General features: G+C 53.5%; 1 protein-coding gene across 4 annotated transcripts; it reads right to left on the bottom strand.

Moving 5' to 3' along the window:
• Nucleotides 1-607: 607 nt before the first annotated feature.
• On the bottom strand, nt 608-13,074 carry Slc4a3 (solute carrier family 4 member 3). 4 transcript variants are annotated; one of them, XM_060368680.1, is made up of 23 exons: nt 13,056-13,074; nt 12,318-12,461; nt 11,852-12,017; nt 11,012-11,286; nt 10,782-10,897; nt 10,173-10,369; nt 8,564-8,712; nt 8,276-8,456; nt 7,848-7,983; nt 7,408-7,591; nt 7,003-7,102; nt 6,475-6,659; nt 5,790-6,015; nt 5,433-5,651; nt 4,969-5,117; nt 4,582-4,776; nt 4,134-4,364; nt 3,779-3,868; nt 3,291-3,457; nt 2,462-2,715; nt 2,016-2,185; nt 1,655-1,828; nt 608-878 (listed from the first exon to the last, which is right to left on the bottom strand). In XM_060368680.1, exons 2-23 carry the CDS (start codon nt 12,366-12,368, stop codon nt 801-803), a joined length of 3,693 nt encoding a protein of 1,230 aa, XP_060224663.1. In that variant the 5' UTR covers nt 12,369-12,461; nt 13,056-13,074; the 3' UTR covers nt 608-800. The 4 variants fall into 4 exon arrangements, with proteins under 4 accessions (XP_060224663.1, XP_021482055.1, XP_021482062.1 ...); XM_021626380.2 differs by lacking the exon at nt 13,056-13,074 and adding an exon at nt 12,848-13,011; XM_021626387.2 differs by lacking the exon at nt 13,056-13,074 and adding an exon at nt 12,619-12,774.
• Between the last annotated feature and the right edge of the window lie 5,381 nt (nt 13,075-18,455).

The raw sequence follows: 18,455 nt of genomic DNA, 5'->3' as shown, positions 1-18,455 counted from the left end.
CCACCAGAGGGCTACAGAGGGCCGGCTGGCTCCACCAGGCAGCTGGTTACCTAGCAACTGTGACGCAACGGGTCCTGTTTCCACCCTCCTCAAGGCCTCCCAGGTTATTTCTGGTAATAGAGACTGTTGCACAAGGAGTGGCTTCAGGAATCCTAGAACGGCTTCACTCGTAAGCCAGGAGAATCTAAAATGGTCGAGGAGGCCCCAAACCCCACGCCATCCTGGCGTCTAGGGGGTTGGGCGGCTATCCCTGCTCTCTAGATGCACTTTTCCCATTCAGCTTTGTAGCCCCGCAGGACAAGTCACCCTGATTTCCCTAGTGGCTAGAGGGAAGCTATGCCTCCTTGTCCCCCACCCCTTTCTAATCCAGGGCTGGATTCATGAGCATGTGACCCTCAGCAGACCTTGAACCTGCTCTTCAGCTTCACTCAAGGGAACAGAAAGACCCAGTTTGAGTTTTCTGTAGTTTTGAATCTAACCCTCCCCCCGCACAGCCTCTGTCCCTTGCTTGAAACCTCTTCTAGTTTGGAAGACCCTGGCAACATCTCAGGCAGGTAAATGTGGCTTGGGAAGCCACAGGTGGCACCAAAAAAATGAGGCAGACACGAGACAAGGAGTGTGTTATAATGACTTCAAAGCTGGTGCCGTCTGGAGCTGTGAAAGTCAAGGGGCCACTGGCCTGGCATGGGCAGTGACTCCAGGCACATCCCTGGGTCCTGAGGAATGCCTGGCCCTGGTGCTGGGTTCCTAGGGTCTGCGAGTCACCAGGGTGGGGTCTCTGAAGGGCACCATCTTGAGGGTCACACAGGCATGTGCAGCTCATTGTATTCATCCTGGCCATCTTCATCAAAGTTGGGCTCAGCATCTTCAGAGTCCAACTGCAAAAGGGAGCACAGGATTGAGAAAGGCAGGAACACACACACACACACACACACACACCTCCTTCTGTTCCTACACCCTCTTCTAACACCTTCCCTCCCTCTCCAGGACCCCATCCCTAGCCAAAACCTTCATACCACTACAATAACCACTATGACACAGGGTGTTAATCCTTAGGATCACGGCACCTCTGTACCCCATATCTAAGCATGAAAGGATTGCAAAGGTGGGACAATCGAGGTGACTCGATTGTTTGGTGTTTGCCACCAAGCCTGATGGCCCAAGTTCGACCCCCAGGACCCACAGAAAGGAGAGAACCAACTCCAGAAGGTTGCCCTCCGACCCCAACACATACACCTAAAATAAATTTAAATATGTAAAAAAGGCAAAGAATAGCAAAAACATGTTCTTTCCTGCAACTGACAGAAACAGGGCTTAGGACCGATGTCTGTGCTCTATCACCCATCGTCAGCCCACAGCAAGGTACTTTGTGCAGATACCACCAGCACACCTGTCCACAGCAGCCCTGCCTTGTCCTTTTTGAAGCCCCCTATCAACAGCCTTTACATGAATTCATATTTAAGTCCCCCAAGAGTTCTCTGACAGAAACATCTACAAGCCCATTATACTGGCAAAAACAGCACCTCAGAGCATTCAATAACTCTCTGCCCAGTTCACGAAAGCCAACAGGTAGTCTTGACTTTGCTGGAGCCCAGGTATTTCATTCCGGTGCCTACCTGCCTTGATCCTACCACCCCAAGCCATCAGTCCTTACCGCCTGGAGCTCCCTGTCCTGGAAGAGCCGGGGCAAAAGGCAACGCCTCAGAGGCACCGTGAGCAAGAGCAGGAAGGGGAAGGCCAGCGAGGCGGCCGTTGATTTGACCACCCAGAGAAGCGCGATGCAGCCCAGCTGGATACAGGTGAACAGGTGCATCCGCCACGTCCTCACCTGGGGTACAGGCTCAGCCTCAATACACGACGGCCATTCTGCCCCCCACCCACACCTGTGGGAACACGGCTCTCCAGATCCCAGTTCGTCTTATCTTACTCTGCCCACTCATCCCTAGTTGAGGAGTTCCTCCAGACCCCCTCCATCAACTCCTGCACATCACCAACTCCATGCATCCAGGCCTGACCTTGGTCACGTAGGGCTGCTCAGGATGGTGCTTCGCTGGCATGAAAATGAGCAGCAGACGCTGGGACAATTGGATACCGGACAATGATGTGACCCCCATGTACAGGAAAATCCCGAAGAGCACGGCCAGTGGGATCCGGCGCAGCACAGCACCCATGACGATAGACAGGCCTGGGGGAGGAGAAACAGATTTGCCTATCCCTGGTTCCCTGCCCCACCCAGAGACACCGAGACCCATCTGACCCATCTGAGCCTCTCATACAGAAATGAAGCGGGAAACTGGGAAAGCAAGGAAGAGCTGCTAGAGTGAGAGCTGACAAGTTGGGGTTCTAAGAGAGGGCCAAGCCTGATGTACCTGCAGATTCAGGAGGGTTCAAGCCCAGGATAGTGAGGATGTCAAGCCACTGGGCCCAAGAAAGCAAGTCTACGGGGAAACTGGGTGCTCACCCACAAGGCTGGCAATGAGCACACCGGTGACCCGCTGTTCCCGAACCTCCTGGATCTGGGGCTTGTCGCCAGGTGCAATGGCAGTACGCATTACCGTCAACGCGTTGACATGGGTGACAGAGCGGACCGTGGCAGCCGTGAGCCAGGGCAATCCGAATAACCCACAGAGGCCACCCAAAGAGCCAATCAAAAGCAGGTCAAGATGGAAGCCGGAACCCTTGAGTAGCCTCCGTGCCTTCTGGCTGACAATGAGCCTGTGGTGGAGAGAAGGAGGAGCTGGCTACGGCAGGCAGCCCTTCCATACACACGGCATTCACCCAAGGCACGAGGGGAGGGAGGGATGCTGCAGGCGAAGCTCTCCCTGCACCTGTCAGCTTCCTCCTTCACATTCCCAAATTAAAAGTTCTCACTTGGCAGTAAAGCTGAGGCAAATTCTCACACTGTGAATGTTTAAAGCACCACAAAAGCCAGATGCCAGATCACACCATGTTATTTTGGTTTTAACCAAAATGAGAAGTGTGAGCAGCGCCGGGTGAGAGAACACCCTGATGGAATTCTGAGAACCGCCAAATGCCGCCCTGCCAGGGGTGGTAGCGAGAGGCACCAGGTCAAACCATCACAGGAGACACATGCCTGGGCCCACAGGCTCACACCTGTTCCGGCCTGTCGCTCTATCTCCTCCACCGACTCCCCCTCCTCACTCCTGTCAGATCCCAACAAATTCCTCACAGCCTACCACTGGGTCTCCCTAGACAGACAGGACACCCCTGCTTTAACCCTAAAGCCAAACCGCCCCCTCCCTCTCCCCTCCCCTCTCCGGCCCTCTTACGCAGTGATCTGTGTCTCCATGAATATCAAGATGAGGACCAAGAGTGCAGGGACAGCGGCAGCCACCATCATCCATGGCGGGAAGGGGCGGGCGCTGCCTAAGGGCGGGATGAACCATGTGCGCTTATGCGGTGAGGTCACTGAGAGCCCTGTCGGCACCGTTAGCTTCTGCAAGGCGGGAAAGAAGACAGGGGTCAGAGCCACAGGCTGCCCGTACGTTGCAGCTTTTCCTACCACAGACTCCCTAGAACCCTAGGGAACGGCCGAAACTTCGTTTTCATTCTCCAGTCACTACTTTAGGGACGGGCAGAGGGGACAGCAATGGGATACCATCTCCCCTGGCTCTACAAAGCTGGGTAGCCCCTGGGCTGAAGCCCGCAGCAGCCCCTGGTGTCTGCCACTTGACCAGGAGAGCTGGGCTATACTCCTGCTCCAGATCCTGGGGCTAGCGGGGATTTGCAGTGGCCACAGGGGGTGGGGCAAACTCACCTGTGTATAGGTGTCTGTGATAGAATAGTCCACCAGGACCATCACCAAGATGGAGATGGGAATGCCAAAATCCCCGATGATGCGTCGAGCCTGCCGAGGGCAGCCAGGTTGGAAGCAAGAGGCTGAGCGTCAGGAGATACCCTCAACCCTTTCTGGGGCCAAGCTGAGGCCAAAAGTACCCTAAAATGTCCCTCTAGGGACTCCCCTGTGTGCCAACCGCAGTTGGGATGCACTCTCGTCTTGCTGGGTGTGTGGGGGCTGTTGGGGCAATGGATTGGCCAGGAGGAGGCAGGGGAAAGACTATCTCAGGAGCTGAGGCTAGCAGAGACAACAGGAATCAAGAGAGACAGAGTACCTTGCCCCCCAGGAAGCGGCTGTTCCTGAACTTTCGCAGGAAGAAGGCGATGAGGAAAGTCCCCAGCATGAGGATAAGGGACAGCAGAGCTGTATTGGGCTGGTTCCTGGGGCCTGGTGGTCCCTCCGTGGGGGGCAGGGCACTACTATTCAGTTCCAAGCCAGTCTCCAGGGTCCCCTCCAGGGACCCCTCGGGCGGGTAGAATGGCAGCAGAGGGTGCTCTGTGAACACCTGTGCGTAGAGAAGAGGATGCCTCGCTCTCCACAGGCAGATGACAAACCCAGCCCTGATGTCCCCCAACCTCCACCTACACACACACACACACACACACACACACACACACATACACACACACACACGCACACAAAGCCCCTCTCCCCATATCTCGCTCTCAGCGAGCTCCAGGCCATCTCCACCCTATCCCCACCCACTCTGGAAACTAACACACCTTATAGAGCTTGTGAAAAGTCTCATAGATGAAAATGAGCGAGATGAGGAAAGCGAAGATCTCCTGGGTAAATGGCGAGATGTAACGGACCAGGAAGCTGCCCTCTGCAGCCACCAAGGCCAGGACGAAGACCACCAGCCAGAGGCCCACCCATACTCGACCGGTGAGATACTCCAGGTCCTGAGCTCGGCAGAACTAGAGAGAGTAAGGGTGGTTACCTACAGATGGGTCATCTGCCCTAGAAGTTGGTACCTGTGGGATGAACAGGAGCAGATGCCAAGGAAAAGAAGGGAGAGAGTACAGAGACCCAGCTCCTGGACACATGGATGAGTGACTGACAAAGGGCCAAAAAGAGAGGCAGTGCCTGAGGTAGGGGGCAGGCTTCACCTTGAAGAAGGCTTCTTCAAAGACCAGCAGAGGCCCAGAGAAGCCCACCACGAGCAGTGGCTGGGCCCCCAGCAGGGAGAAGAGGACCCCAAGCACAGCCGTGGATACAATCAGCTCTGACACGCCCATTAGCCCCTCAGTCTTCTCTCCTGGAGTAGAAAGGGGTCAGAAGGGTAGCCATAGCCTTGCCTTTCCTGTCCTGTGTCCCTTTCATCATCTAGCTCCCCAGGAATAGTACAACAGCTCCTAGAATGACAGATAAGGCCCCTCCCTCATTCCCAAGGGAACCACCTGCCCTTATATCCCTCCAAAAAGGGATCACTGGGGTCCTTTGATATAGCAGCTCCCTTAACGGAAGTTGCAGCTTTCTTATCCCACTCTGCCCATCGTCCCCCTAAGTGATGTGAACTATGGAATCCTCCAGGTGACATCTGACCCCCACAGTGACCTCCCAGGAGCCTCACCTAGCAGCCCCCCAAAGGTGATGGCAGGGCTGAGGGCCGCGAAGTAGATGAAGAGCACGGCGGCCACGCACTGCGAGTGCAGAGCATCCCGCAGGTCACTGGGGTAGTGTGGATACCGGCGCTTCACATCCCGCACCAGCCCCCCAAACACTGAGCCTGTCCGCCGCAGGGGATCATCTTCAGAGGTTGCCTCGGAGCCCCCCATCTCCAAAGACAGTTCTGGGGAAGGGGGCAAGATGCTGATGGAACACAGGCTACTCCATCCAGAAGCCCTAGCTGTGTCCCCCCACAGCACTGGGGCCAGGGATGGTAAGAGCACAACAGATTCGGGGAGTCAGGAGTGGGCTCTGGTCTGACCTTTGCCAGGGGCCGCGTAGCCCCCCCGGGTGGTCATCTCCACTTTGGTCTGTTCCCGCTCCCGCCGCTTCCTCAGCAGCTCACGCTGGAAGGCAGCCACAGAGCGTAGTAGGTCTCGGCCCTCGACCTCCGATGGGGGTATCACAATGCTACCATCCAGGAACTCACTGATGGCACCCAAAAGATCCTGCCGGTCATCTGCCTGGTAGGCAGCCTCATGAAATAGCTGAGAAAGAGGGATGCTCTCAAGGATGGGCCAAGAGAGCCCAGAAAGAAGACTTCAAAGAGGTAGTATTGGGTCACGGAGGTAAGGTGGGGAAGACAGACAGCCATATACCCCAGGCCAATCTAGGAGGGGATTCCACAACATCTCTGACTAGTCATTACCCACCTCCTCCAGGCTAATGATAATCCTAAGCATCACCCCAGCTGGGAGACCCTCACATGTGAGACCAGCCATGGTCAGCACCATCAACCCTTCAATCCACATCTCCTACTGCATCCAAGATACTGAGTCTGGGCCTCTACTTCTACCTTACCACCCTTTCTATGCATAACCCAGCTTTCTGTTTTCTACCCTGATTTAACAAGCTCACCAACTCCACTCCACAGACAGACAGCAAGGGAACAAGCAGGTCCCAAACAGACAGGCCTGAAAGAACCCATCCCAGGTTATAGGACCAACCTTGTCAGACATGAGGGTGGCGATGGAGCGTCCTAGTTCATGATAGTCAGTGCTGGTATGGCTGGGCCCCAGCATCACAAACAGGAAGCGAACAGGCACTGGGACCTCGAGCACAGACTCCAAGAGAACGGCCTCGCTGAGCCGCACGAAAGCTGCTGCTGGCTGCTCCAAGAAAGGCACACAGCCTGGAGGAAGATAAGAGCAGTGATGGACAAGGCGGACAGTCAAGGCAGAAGAGGCGGGGGGTTCCTCTGAACAGTGGAGCAGCTGGGCACCACAAAAGCAATCTCAGATCTAAAACTACCCTGTTCACTGATACAGCATTCACCAAGAGGTGGAAATTAGGGCTATGGCATCAGGATTGCTTTTTTTTCCCCTCTAACTCTTACAATGGTGCTATATTAACCTAGCAGCAGTCCAAGATGGCAGGAAACTGGAAATGGGGAAGAAAGGACTCAGAGGTCCAGGGAAACAGACCACACAGCGGACATTCAGTAAACCCTGTCTCCAGCACCCAGCCCTTCTCACCCACGAGCACGACAGTGGCCTCGGCATCTTCAGGGATCTTCTCCAGCAGTTTCAAGCTTTTCCCCCGGTGACCGTCTCCCCCAGGCATGTGGAGGGGCTTCTGGGGACGCAAAACTGGAATAGGGCTGGGACCCAGCCTGGAGACCATGGCAGACCTTCCCACCCCAGCCCTAGGTCCAGCCCCTGCTTCCTCTCTCTCTAGTCTCTATGCCCTGCCCCACCTCAGCCTTAGAAGCTGAATGACTCCCATGGGTCATGCACATCACCACACCAAAACCCTGTGAGTCCCCATGTGCACCACCCACAGGCCCAGGGTGCACTCAGCACAGGCATCCAGCCTTCCCAATCTCAACTAATCTGGGCATCTTCTAAGTTTCCAGGCCCAGGTCAGGCAAGATCACTGACCTCCTTGGCATCAGGGTCATGTGGCCACAATGGAGCTGGCTCCCCTAGGTCATCGGCCATGGTGGGTACCGCACCATCAGGGCCATGACTAGGGGTTGGGTGGTGATTCCCCAAGACTGAGTTCACACTGGAGCTTGACGGATTTCGAGGGAAAAAGCCACTATCTTTGTCATCATTGGGATGGCTAAAGAGGATAAGGTAAATTGAAGAGGCTTATGTTAAACCGAGGTCACAAGGAGGTGAAAAAGTGGAGGACCCACAGCCTCCAGCCCTTTCCCTTAATGTGAGTGCTTTCTGTTGGTTAAGGCTATAGAAAAGATGGAAGGTGGAGGAGCTCCTGATTACATTCAGTCTGCAAGCTCAGGCTGAGATCCCTCAGAATGGGCAACGCTCCTCAGAGAGCTGAAGCAGACACAGCTCTCGTCCCCAGCCCCTCACACCTGTGCTTCAGGAGCAGGGTCCTCAGAACGCTAGCCCTGTCCTCTGGCCGGATCTGGTCAGATACAATCATGGTTTCCACCACGAGGTGAGCGATGCCCGGTAGGGTGGTCTGCTCCAGGTCCAGGAGAGCCGCTCCTAGGACACAATAAGGGGAGAAGCCGTCCTGCCAGAGAGAAGACCCCAACCCACAGCCTTGCCTCCCAAGGGAAGGCAAAGGTGAAAGATGCTCCACAGCAGATGCGCACTTCACAGGAAACTGAGGGAGCACAAGAAGGGCTGAGCGAGGGCAGTCATGGCTTAAGAGTGCATGGAGCCAGAAGGTCCATTATGCTCAGGTGCAATCCACAGCCCCCAGAACTCCCAGAGTAGTCCCAGGGCAACCTGACACAGATGGGGAGAAGGGCCAGTGTGGTCTGATGAGCCATACCCTGGGCAATGGTCCTCCTGAGCTCCAGCAGGCTACGGAAGGAGAGCGAGGCGACGTGGGGCTTCCCCCAGCGCTCCGTCTCCTCCTCCACATCCTCCTCGAACTTGATCCAGCGCGCCGTCTCCCGCCAGTGTGGCTCCTGGCTGCGGTCCAGCATCAGTTCATTCAGTTCCACAAACACCTGCAATAGGTATCAAGGTGAGTGAGGGCCCGGAGGCTGCCAGGGTTGGCGCTGTCCCAAGAGAGAAAAACTGGATCCTGAAAGCCAACACCCTTAGGCTACCATACCTCATGGGGCCTCCGATCCAGCTTCTTCTTTTTCTTCTTCCTGCGCAGGATGGGAGCCAGGCCACTGGGGCTGCCTCTCCCACCCTGGATCCGGGATGGTTTCTTCACCAAGTGCCGCCGCACACCAGGGTTGTCCTCCAGCCGATGACCTGAGGACAAGGTGGACTTGGGCCCCAGGGATCTGTCTCTGGGTCTGAGATCATGGCCCGCCCACAGGCTCCAGGGAGCCCACCTGGTTTTTTACCGAGACCACATAATCCAGATGTGGAGATGGAGTCTCGGGAGGTGGAAAGACACAGTACAGAGCTACACTGTACCACTGGACAGCTCACAACAAAAGGCAGATCCCAGTTTAAGTCTTCAGCCCAATCCATGCCCTGAAGCCCCTGCCACAACCAGTGGCCTCCCTGTGGGATCATGGGTCCAATGCCCAACGCTAGACACCTGGCTCCCAATATTTCCATATCCACAACATCTGAAACCCAGCCCTGCTAGTGTCCATCCAGCAGGCTTATGAAGGGCTGTTCGGTCATCCTCCCACCTGCCCTGCCCAGGCAAACAGCCGGAGGGGGGCTGGCTTCCCAGTTACTCACAAGCAGCTACCCCTGCCGGGGGGCTCGGGTGGCCCCTCATGGGCTCCCACAGGCCATAGTCTTCAAAGTCCAATACGAACATTTCCAAATCCTCTGAGTCACCAGTGCTAGGGGCTGGATTCCTCCCAGGGCCCTGGTCCTCAGCGTCCCTGGGCCCAGGACTCAGAGTCCCATTGGGCTCCATGACCTTGTCCAGCGGGCTCGTCATTTCCCCAGTGGCCAAGGCCTCCGCCCAGAGCTACGGCTGTCCCAAGAGGAGGGAGCCTCTGCAGGAGCCACCTTTGCCCACACAGAGCTGGATGTGGTAAGGTTTCCTGCTCCCAATTCTCCTTGTCCCCCAAGTCTGCTCCAGCTGTTATCAGCTCCCACCCTGGGTCTGTAAATACACCCTCCCTATGACCCCCACAATCCCGCTGCTGCTGCTGCCATCGGATTGTTCCTGTCCCTGTCCTCGGGCCCTGGCAACTTTCCATGACGTACTGAGCTCAAAGCCCTAACCCCCCCCACCTCTGCCCCCGCCCACACCCTGTGAATCTTAGGAGGAGAAGGGCGGGAGCCCAATGATGCCCCTAGCCTGGGCACAGAGCCCCATGGGTGATGACAGGTGGCACCAAAGCCAGTCACTGATAAGATGGAAGGAATGTGCCGAGATCACAGCCAGGCCAGGCCAAGGGTGGCAGGAAGGAGTGAGGGCAGCTGCAGGCCTGGTTTGGGGAGAAGGATGGCCTGGCAGTGCCACTCAGCCCTCAGCCTCCAGGCAGGTGGGTCAGAGCAGAGTTTACGGAGTGAGGTGGTCTCAGGAGAGCTCTCCTCAGAAAGGGCTGCTTTATGCATTAGGTGACTCACAGAGCGCTCACGAGTGACACAAAGGGAAACAGCTCTGGCAGAGAGAGCTTGCAGAGAGGTGGCTTAGTGAAACTAAGCTCTCTCTGCCATGGGGACACCCCGGAAAGGACTAGCTAGGGAAACCCTCTCCAAGGTCCCTGGAGAAGTCCCTACCACAGGGTCTCACTCACTCTTCATGTCGTCCAGATCGGCAGAACCCAGCATCTGGGCCTCTGCCTCATCCGTGGGCACCCGCTGCTCTGGCCCAGGGTTACCCAGGGCACTGCCTGGGCACAATCGCTCCCGCAGGTCATAGCTGGCTGACGGACTCCAGGGCCGGGTCTTCTCTGTAGAGATTCGGGAAGCCCGAGCCCGGGGACTAGGAGAGCTGAAGAAGCAAGATGAGCCTTTAGGTTTGATGGAGAGAGGCAAGGAGCTGGCTAAACTAACGGGCTCCTGTAATTTCCCCAGCCTCATGAGCTAGACTGAATGCATAGGGCTCCTTTCCCCAACTTGCCCATTCCTTCCCACTCACTGGCTCATCTCTTCTACCTGTACCCCTTCCTCTTCACCAACACTTCAAGCCTAGAGGACTTTTGACCTTTTGGCTCTACTCTTTCCTCCCCCCTCCTACATCCTCCCACTTGGAGATGGATGAGGCTCTCATCACTTTCTTTGATTTCCAAGTCACACCATTCCAGGACACCATCCAGGTAAGTGTCAGGGACTTGGGCCAACTGCTCTGGGCTGAAGTGGGTTCTTCTCAGTGAGGCCTGGGTCCGGGGAGCTGGAACTGGTACCTGCCGGAGCGTTGGGGGCTCTGGTCAGAGTGCAGGCCCACAGCAGGCAGGGCCTTGGTACAGGCAGCCTTGTTAGAAAGGCCTGGGCTGTCATCCTCATCGCTTCCAATGGAGAACTGCAGGCACATGTTCACACAGACTTAACTCCCATCAGCCACAGTCACCATGTCCTGAATCCTCTCTGTACCACACCTCGGCCAGCCCACCCTCCTTCAGTGAGGAGGCCCTACCTTTGCTTTCTGTGGCGGCCCTAAGGGTGGAGGCTCTGCGGGCTCTGCCTCAGACTCTCCTTCTTCCTCTTCCTCCTCCTCCTCCTCTTCTGCTCCGGTTCCCCCCTCCTCCTGGATGGGGGGTGTCCCTTCTGAGGGGGGAGCAGAGGTTTTCTCCTTCTTCCTCTTCCTCCTGGTGTGCCGAGCAGAGGTAGGGGGCAGTCGCCGCAGCTTGTGGGGTGGAGGCAGGCGGGCTGAGAGCGGGTGATGGGTGTGGTGGGATGTGTGCCGGTGAACTGGGGGTGCAGGAGAGTTGGTTGAGACCTTGAAGCAGAGTGAGGCTCCTGCCCCCCACCCCCACCCCAAGAAGCAAACACCTTCCTCTAGCTCAAGGTCTCAAACAAAGGCACCCTAAACCTTCCTTTAGAGTCAGGACACCCCTCCCAACTACTGTGTCCATGCTCCTGTCACTGGTGAAGCCAGGTAGAGTGAGGACAAGAGTGACGGGGGAAAATGAGTTGCAAAAGGAAAATGTGATACAGGAGAGAGAGACTGAGAGAGGACACACCAGGGAACACGGGAGAACAGAGAGTGAGTGGGGCCAGAGTGGATGATGAAGGTCACGGAGGGAGGCCTCAAGTCCATCTCCCCTACATCTCCCCTGGTCTGGAGCATAGCTCCCCAGACAGGCGAACAGGTGATAGTAAGGGAGGCAGGATGACTTAACATGGCATGGTGGCCCAGCACAGCGTCCAGCACAGGATGGCACTGAGTGATCAAGCCGGAGGTGAGCGCAGTGATGGTGGTGATGAAGGTGATGGTGGTGAAGGCTGTCGCTCTAGGGGTCCCCGGGCTACCCACACTCAAAGTCCCGCTCGCTGTAGCTGCGGCTAGGCTTCTCAGGGTCCCAGGCCGGGGTCTTGCTGATGAGGTCCCCAAACCTGCTCACAGCCAAGGTCTTGCCCAAGTCATCATCCTCCTCTTCTACATCTGGACCCAGAGGGGGCTCCTCCAAGGGCACCCGGACCTGCAAGCCAGAGAGCCTCTCCTAAGGACCCCTAGTTCATGAACATTCCCACCCACTCCCAACTCCATACTTCAACGGCCTTCCCAACACCTTCACCCTTGCCTGCATCATCATCCCCCAAAACACCCTCTGAGGGCTTCCCTAGGCGCCAGAAACAAACACATGAAATACCAAAGACCCCCTATTCCTCCACACCACCTGCACAGCTCCACGTCTGCATCTGGTGGTCCCAGGGTCATCCAAAGGACACCCCACCCATCCTGCTCCTCCTCCCCCACCCCGCCCCCACGCATCAGTCACCTGGGGTAGGGGGGAGGCGCCCCCGGGCGGCGGGATCACCCCATTAGCCATGGTAGAGCTGAAGACTTAAGAGTCTCTCAGTCGCTGCGGGACCCAAAGCCCGGGTGAGAAGAAGGGGGCGCTGCGGAGACCTCTCGGGGAGCCCTGGGGGAGGAGGGCGGGGTCAGGAATCGAGCTGGTGGGCCCCCTCCGGGAAGCTGCATCCCCGTGCCCAGCCCGCGCTCCCTTCCGAGGCCCAACCCGGTCCAGGTCAGCCTGATGTCCCCACCCGGCCAGGGGCCCACGCCTTGCCCTTAAGTACCTCCGGGCTCCGGAACCTGCGGGGCCTGGGAGAGCCGCCGCGCCCCATGTCCCTCCCCGCTCGCTCCCGGGCGCGGCTGCCGGGTTCCCGTCCGGCCTCTCGGCCGCGCAGAGCCCGGCCGGGCGGACGCAGGCGCCGGAGCCCGCAGCCCACGGCTCCACCTCCTAGCGCTCGGCTCTGCCAGCCCGCCACCCGGCCGCACAATAGGAGTGGACGAGCCCTGACTTACCCCGCCCGGGCCAGCGCGGACCTCCGGTCCCGGCAGGATCCCACCTGCCCGCAAGACCCTTTCCAGGAGCCCCACGCATTGCGGGGGGAGGAGGGGCGGGTGCACGGCCCTAAATTCCCACAATCCCTCAAACACACTCCTCCACCTTGCTTTTAGCCACCCCTCCCTTTCCCTTAGGAGCCCTGGAGGAGACCCCCTTCGCACATACAAGCCTCTCCAGCCTGGACACGAGATTACAGACCCCTGGAAACCACTGCCATCAACACCTCATGCCTCAGTTCAGCTGATGCCCTTCAAAGGCCTGGTTTCTGGCGCTGGGCACCACACCGCATTTGACCTTGGCACATTATCTACCCATCTGTAGCCAGAGGCAGCTGAAACAGGGGCATTCCAATTGTGCCAACCACTCTAAAATCCTGTGGCTAAGCCCTCACTGTTCCTCTCCCCGACCCCTCCCTTCCGCAACCGCTGAAGACCTGTCTCACTTTCCAAGGTCAGAGAGATCTTTGGAAGGAGCACCTGTGTGTCTGAGTCTGAAACTGGGCACTAGCACCTAGCACAACCCGTGCCCATAAAAGCCCTGAATGACAGTCAGCTTAAGCCATGCCCCTTCACAGAAGGGGGGATGAGCAGGCTCCAGAGAAACAAAAGTCTCTTGGCTCAGCAGGGGAAGTGGCAAGAAGGGAAGCATGTGTTTTACCCCTCCATCCCATGCCCAGCAGGATCCTAGCCCCACCCAAGGAAAGAGCTTATACATACAGAGCCTTGGGGCTAACTGAGGAAAATACTTGTCTGCTGGCTTTCCACTTTGTGCTCAGAGCCCCGTGCTGGGTAGACCCCTCCAGGCTACCTCCCTCAAACCAAGGTTGGCCTCAGTCCTTCCTATTGTTGGGATAAGATATTCCAGCAAAAGCAATTTAAAAGAAAAACGGGTTTATTCTAGTTTACTGTTAAAGGGTGCAGTCCCTGCTGGGGGAGCCAAGGTAGCAGGAGCTTGAAGCAGCTTGTCCTATCACGTCTACAATCCGGGAAACAGAGATGAATGGTTCCCCTTTCCCAGTTCACACGGCTCAGAATGCCCTGGCCAGAGAAGTGGTCCTGCCACAATTAAGATGGTGGCCAATGGCTTTCATCCCAGCACTTAAGAGGCTGAGGCAAGTGAATCTCTATGGGTTCAAGGCCAGCCTGGTCTACACACTGAGTTCCAGGCCAGCCAAGGCTACATAATGAAAACTTGTCTCAAGAAAACCAAGAAAGAAAGAAAGGAAAAAAAAAAAAAGCTGGTTTTTCCACATCAGTTAAGACAACCAAGAGAATCCCCCAGAGGTCCACCTCTGAATGGATTCTAGCTGCCATCAAGTTGACAATTAACCCTAACCATCATATTCTTATTTCAGCTGAGAAAATGGAGATGCAGAAAGGCATGTTAGCCATTAAGGTTACACCTAGGAAGAAGGTTACCCACAAATTTGGGCATCCTGGGCAGACTGAAGGTGACTGCACCACAGCCATTTACTCCAGACTACCATTCAGTTTTCAGGGGGATGAGAAAGTGAAACAAGATGTCAGTGCAGGGAGCCAGCTGTGCAGAAGCAGAATTGCCTTCCAAAAGACAACCAAACAAGGCCCATCTGTTGGCATTGAATTGTGTCCCCCCCCAAAAAAAAAAAAAACAACTCATAATCAAAATCTCAACTTCCATGACCTCAGAATGAGTCCTTATTTGGAAATAAGGGCATCCCAATTGTTAAGGCCATACCTGAGTGGCGTGCACTCTTTTCCGATGCGATATGGCATGTCTATAAAAAGGGACACAGACACACATAGAAAGAACACTGTGTGAAGACTGGCGGTATGCCGTCATGAGCCAAGGAAATTCCAGAAAATGAGAGGCCTGGAACAGGTCCTTCCTGAGCAGCTTCAGGGAGAACTTGGCTCTGTGGACATTTGAGCTCAGGCTCCTGTCCTCCAGCTGTGGAGCAGTTCTCTTTGTCATACTTAATGGCAGCAGCCCCAGTGAAGCCCGTTGCTCCCATCCCTTGTCACTCCACACCAGCTAATGTGGCTTTAAGTTTTAATGGAGCCATCTCCTGTTGGGAACATTCTAGAAGGATCCCTTTCACCTTCATTCTATCTTCTGCATTACAGTGCTGGACCCTCCCTCACAGCCTAGAAAAATCATCGGCAACTTTTGTGTCGAGACAGCCTGAGAAGTTTTTGTCAACCTGGGAGCCCTAGGGTGCTGGGATTTGTAACACACAACTTGTTCCTTAGAGATCCCACTCCTGAACGGATATTGAATATAGATTCTTCTCTCATCAGGAGGGAACACCCAACTGGTCCCTTGGAGACCCTCACTCCACCCGGAGTCAGGAGCTGCAGTCTCAATTCCACAAGCATCTTCCTTTAGCATCTATGACTCTGGGATGATTAGGTAAAACCGCCCCCAGGAAGGGTCTATACAAACCAGTGTTCATCTCTCGTCCTGAAGCAGGGTGGGCAGGAGATACTGACGCGCCTGCCTTTTTGTTTCCTACCAGCTCATTCCCTTTGACATAATGCTTCCCTTCATTATGCCTGCAGACCTTCTAGCATTCTGCCTCCGACATCCCTGCACTTGTCAGTCCCCACCGTGAGTTCTGATGGGGTCCTTATTGTTGTGACAAGAGCAGCCCATGCAGACACCGAAAATGGCCACTTTGGGTGTGTCAGCTATCAGCTCAGAGCCTGTAGCTACTTAACTGTTGACAGGAAAGGTGACAGCAAAGGCAGACAGACCAGTGACAGGCAGGTTCAAAACAACAGCTACCCTACACATCCTCCTTCATAATGCAGTCTGATTTGAACTTCTCGCGTGCATGCTGATGCTCTGGAAAAAATTTCCTTGCACATGTAACACCACCAAAACCCACGCCCTCTGTCCAGGGGAGCCAGATTCATTTGGCATTCAGACTTGGAGATAAAAGGACACTGTTTTCACAGTTCCGCACAGTTGAGCCAGGAGCTCATTCGGGTGCACTTTTTTTTTTTTTAAGCAGTTTTATCATTCTATTTTCAAGACACAGCACTTCACCATGAGTCTAACAGAGATCCTACAACATGGATTATTTACTATGTCAACCTTTAACATACTTTGTGCACTTCTAAACACCTAGGGGACTAGATGTTTCAGATCAGGACATAAATTTGTCCCTTACTTACACAGTAGTGTTGAAACCACACACACGTAACAATGTTTAGATCTCAAAGTGTCTTCTGGTGAGAGCATTCTGGCCTCCGGTCTCCTTTTCTTCAGCCCCTCTCCTGCATCACGTGACACAGGCAACCGCCACTTGGATGATACACTCTCACAACTTTTTAGAAGACAACCTTGCTATGAATTTTAACACAAGAGTATGCAGAATGTGTGAGTTTACTCACTCTGCTTTTCTCATGTATTGGCAACCTTTTTAAGACCTAGAGACTGTATATCAGAGGACTCTGTCCAATGTGTACAGTATATACAGACCAGCAAAGTTAAATGAGATGCATACAGCGTACAGGGTGGTGGGTAAGCTGAACATGACTAGCACACTAATGGACTCTTTTGCAGTTTCTTCCCACCCTCCTCCTCAATCCACTGAACAAGTACAGCTGGCACACTGTTCTCAGAGGTGGGTTAACAATTCTATTTCCAAACACAGTATTTCTCTAATTAAAAAAAAAAAGCTATTTACACAAAATATTATTATTCTACTACTTCTACCTTTAACTGTATCAAGCACTTTCAAATATCTAGAAAGACTAGATATTTCATGTAAGAACGTATCACATGGCACTGGTAAATAAAACTGTATGCAAAGCAATGGTTATTATCTGAGATGGCTTCTAAATATAACCATTTGGGCTTTGACCCACTTTCCTCCCCCTTCTTTCTGCCATCAAACCAGTAGACAAATATAGGTGTATGTAATGCTTAGAAACAGCTGAACAAATTCCTATCCCCAAGTCATTTACAGAATAATTTTTTTAATGAATTTTAACAGTGGACACTATGTGCTCATTTTACTACTTTGTCATACATTGGCAACCTCTTTAGCATTTAGAGTCTAGATGTTGAAAATTTTAGACATATTTGTCCATTTTATACAACATACACACAAAATGCAAATATAATAAAATGCAAAACAAAATGCAAATATATAGAAATGGCATCTGAAAAGGTCCCATATAAACACACTGCTTCATGTCGGGTGCATTTTTTATATAGCCACTCTCTAGAATTTCTTGGTCTTGGGATCCAACATATTAGAATCTAGACAAGTATAAAATATATTTGTCATCTATGGCAACCTAAATCTTTGAAACCTTTCTCATGTTTTGATTACTTAAGTCCTCTGTTGCCAAGGTAAAAATTAGAAAATTCATGTGTCTTGACTCCTTTGAGGCTTGACCTGAGTTCCAACAGTCAAACTCACTAGTACAAGTTCTGAACTCAGAAGTGAGTGATAGGCTCAGGGACTACTGTAGAGGAAAGTTAATTCATAACATGGCTGTTCTGGCAAGAGACCACATCCAAAGGCCTTCTAGGTCTGTGTGATCTGGCTGGCAAGAGATCACATCCAAAGATCTAGGTCTGTGTGTGATCTGGCTGGTACAAAAACATGCCTTTAATCCATAAGACAGGGGCAAGCAGATCTGAGTTCAAGGTGAGTCTGGTATAGAACAAGTTTCAGGTGAAGAAAAGCTTAGGTCCAGGTGTGGGTACAAGCCTTTAATCCCAAACAATGAATGTAAAGTTAGTTTGTAGAAGGAAGCACCCATATTTGAAAGTGATGTCTAGTTGCGTGGCAGAAACAATGACAAATCAGAGAAAGGTTTGACAAAATAGGATACACCCAACTCTTTTCTGGAGAAGAGAGAGTGAAAGGGAAGCTACTTGATGGGCAATGCAGAAAAAAAAAAAAGAGGCAGAGAGACAGAGAGAGAACTCAGGTGAAGACCAAATAATCCAGAGAATAAGAAGGAGACAAGAGATTAGAGCAGATTTCTGGAGTTAGTTTGAATTCAAGCAGAGCAATTCAGAGGCCAAGAGAAAAGCCAGATTGAATAAGTCAGCTGGGAGAGGAGTTTGAGCCAGAACACCTGAGTTGAACAAGGTAGTCCAGAGCTCAGTAAGAACAAGAAAGCGTGAGAATATTCAGCAGTAAGTCTCAGAGGTGGAAAACATTTGAGGCCTAGGTTAGAATTGAACAGAGGCGAGAAGCTTCCAGGACTAGGCCTAGGCTAGCAGACAGAAGCAATAAGCCTCCAAGACAACAACTGAAAAAGGAGAGTAAAATTTCCTTTTAGAGAATACCATCTCTAAGTAAGGAATGAAATAGAGTTAAGTGGTTCTTCTCAGGGAACGGAGAAGCATTTTGGTGTCGTTAATTTCTGCTATAGAAACTGTCATGGTCATGATTCTTAGCTCTCTATTCGTCCCCAAAATACTATAAAACATTCATTTTTTTTTTTTCATAAATCTTTCTCCAGCTTAAAGTCACTGTTGGTTGCAACTAGGCAAACTGGCTGATACAACCAGGAGAAAGGCTTTGAATCCAAGTCTAAGGCAGAGAGAGGATCAGGC

Source organism: Meriones unguiculatus, chromosome 15 (assembly GCF_030254825.1).
Source record: "Meriones unguiculatus strain TT.TT164.6M chromosome 15, Bangor_MerUng_6.1, whole genome shotgun sequence".
Lineage (NCBI taxonomy): Eukaryota > Metazoa > Chordata > Mammalia > Rodentia > Muridae > Meriones > Meriones unguiculatus.
The sequence above is the reverse complement of the archived record's forward strand: the minus strand, read 5'-3'. Positions and strand labels throughout refer to the sequence as shown.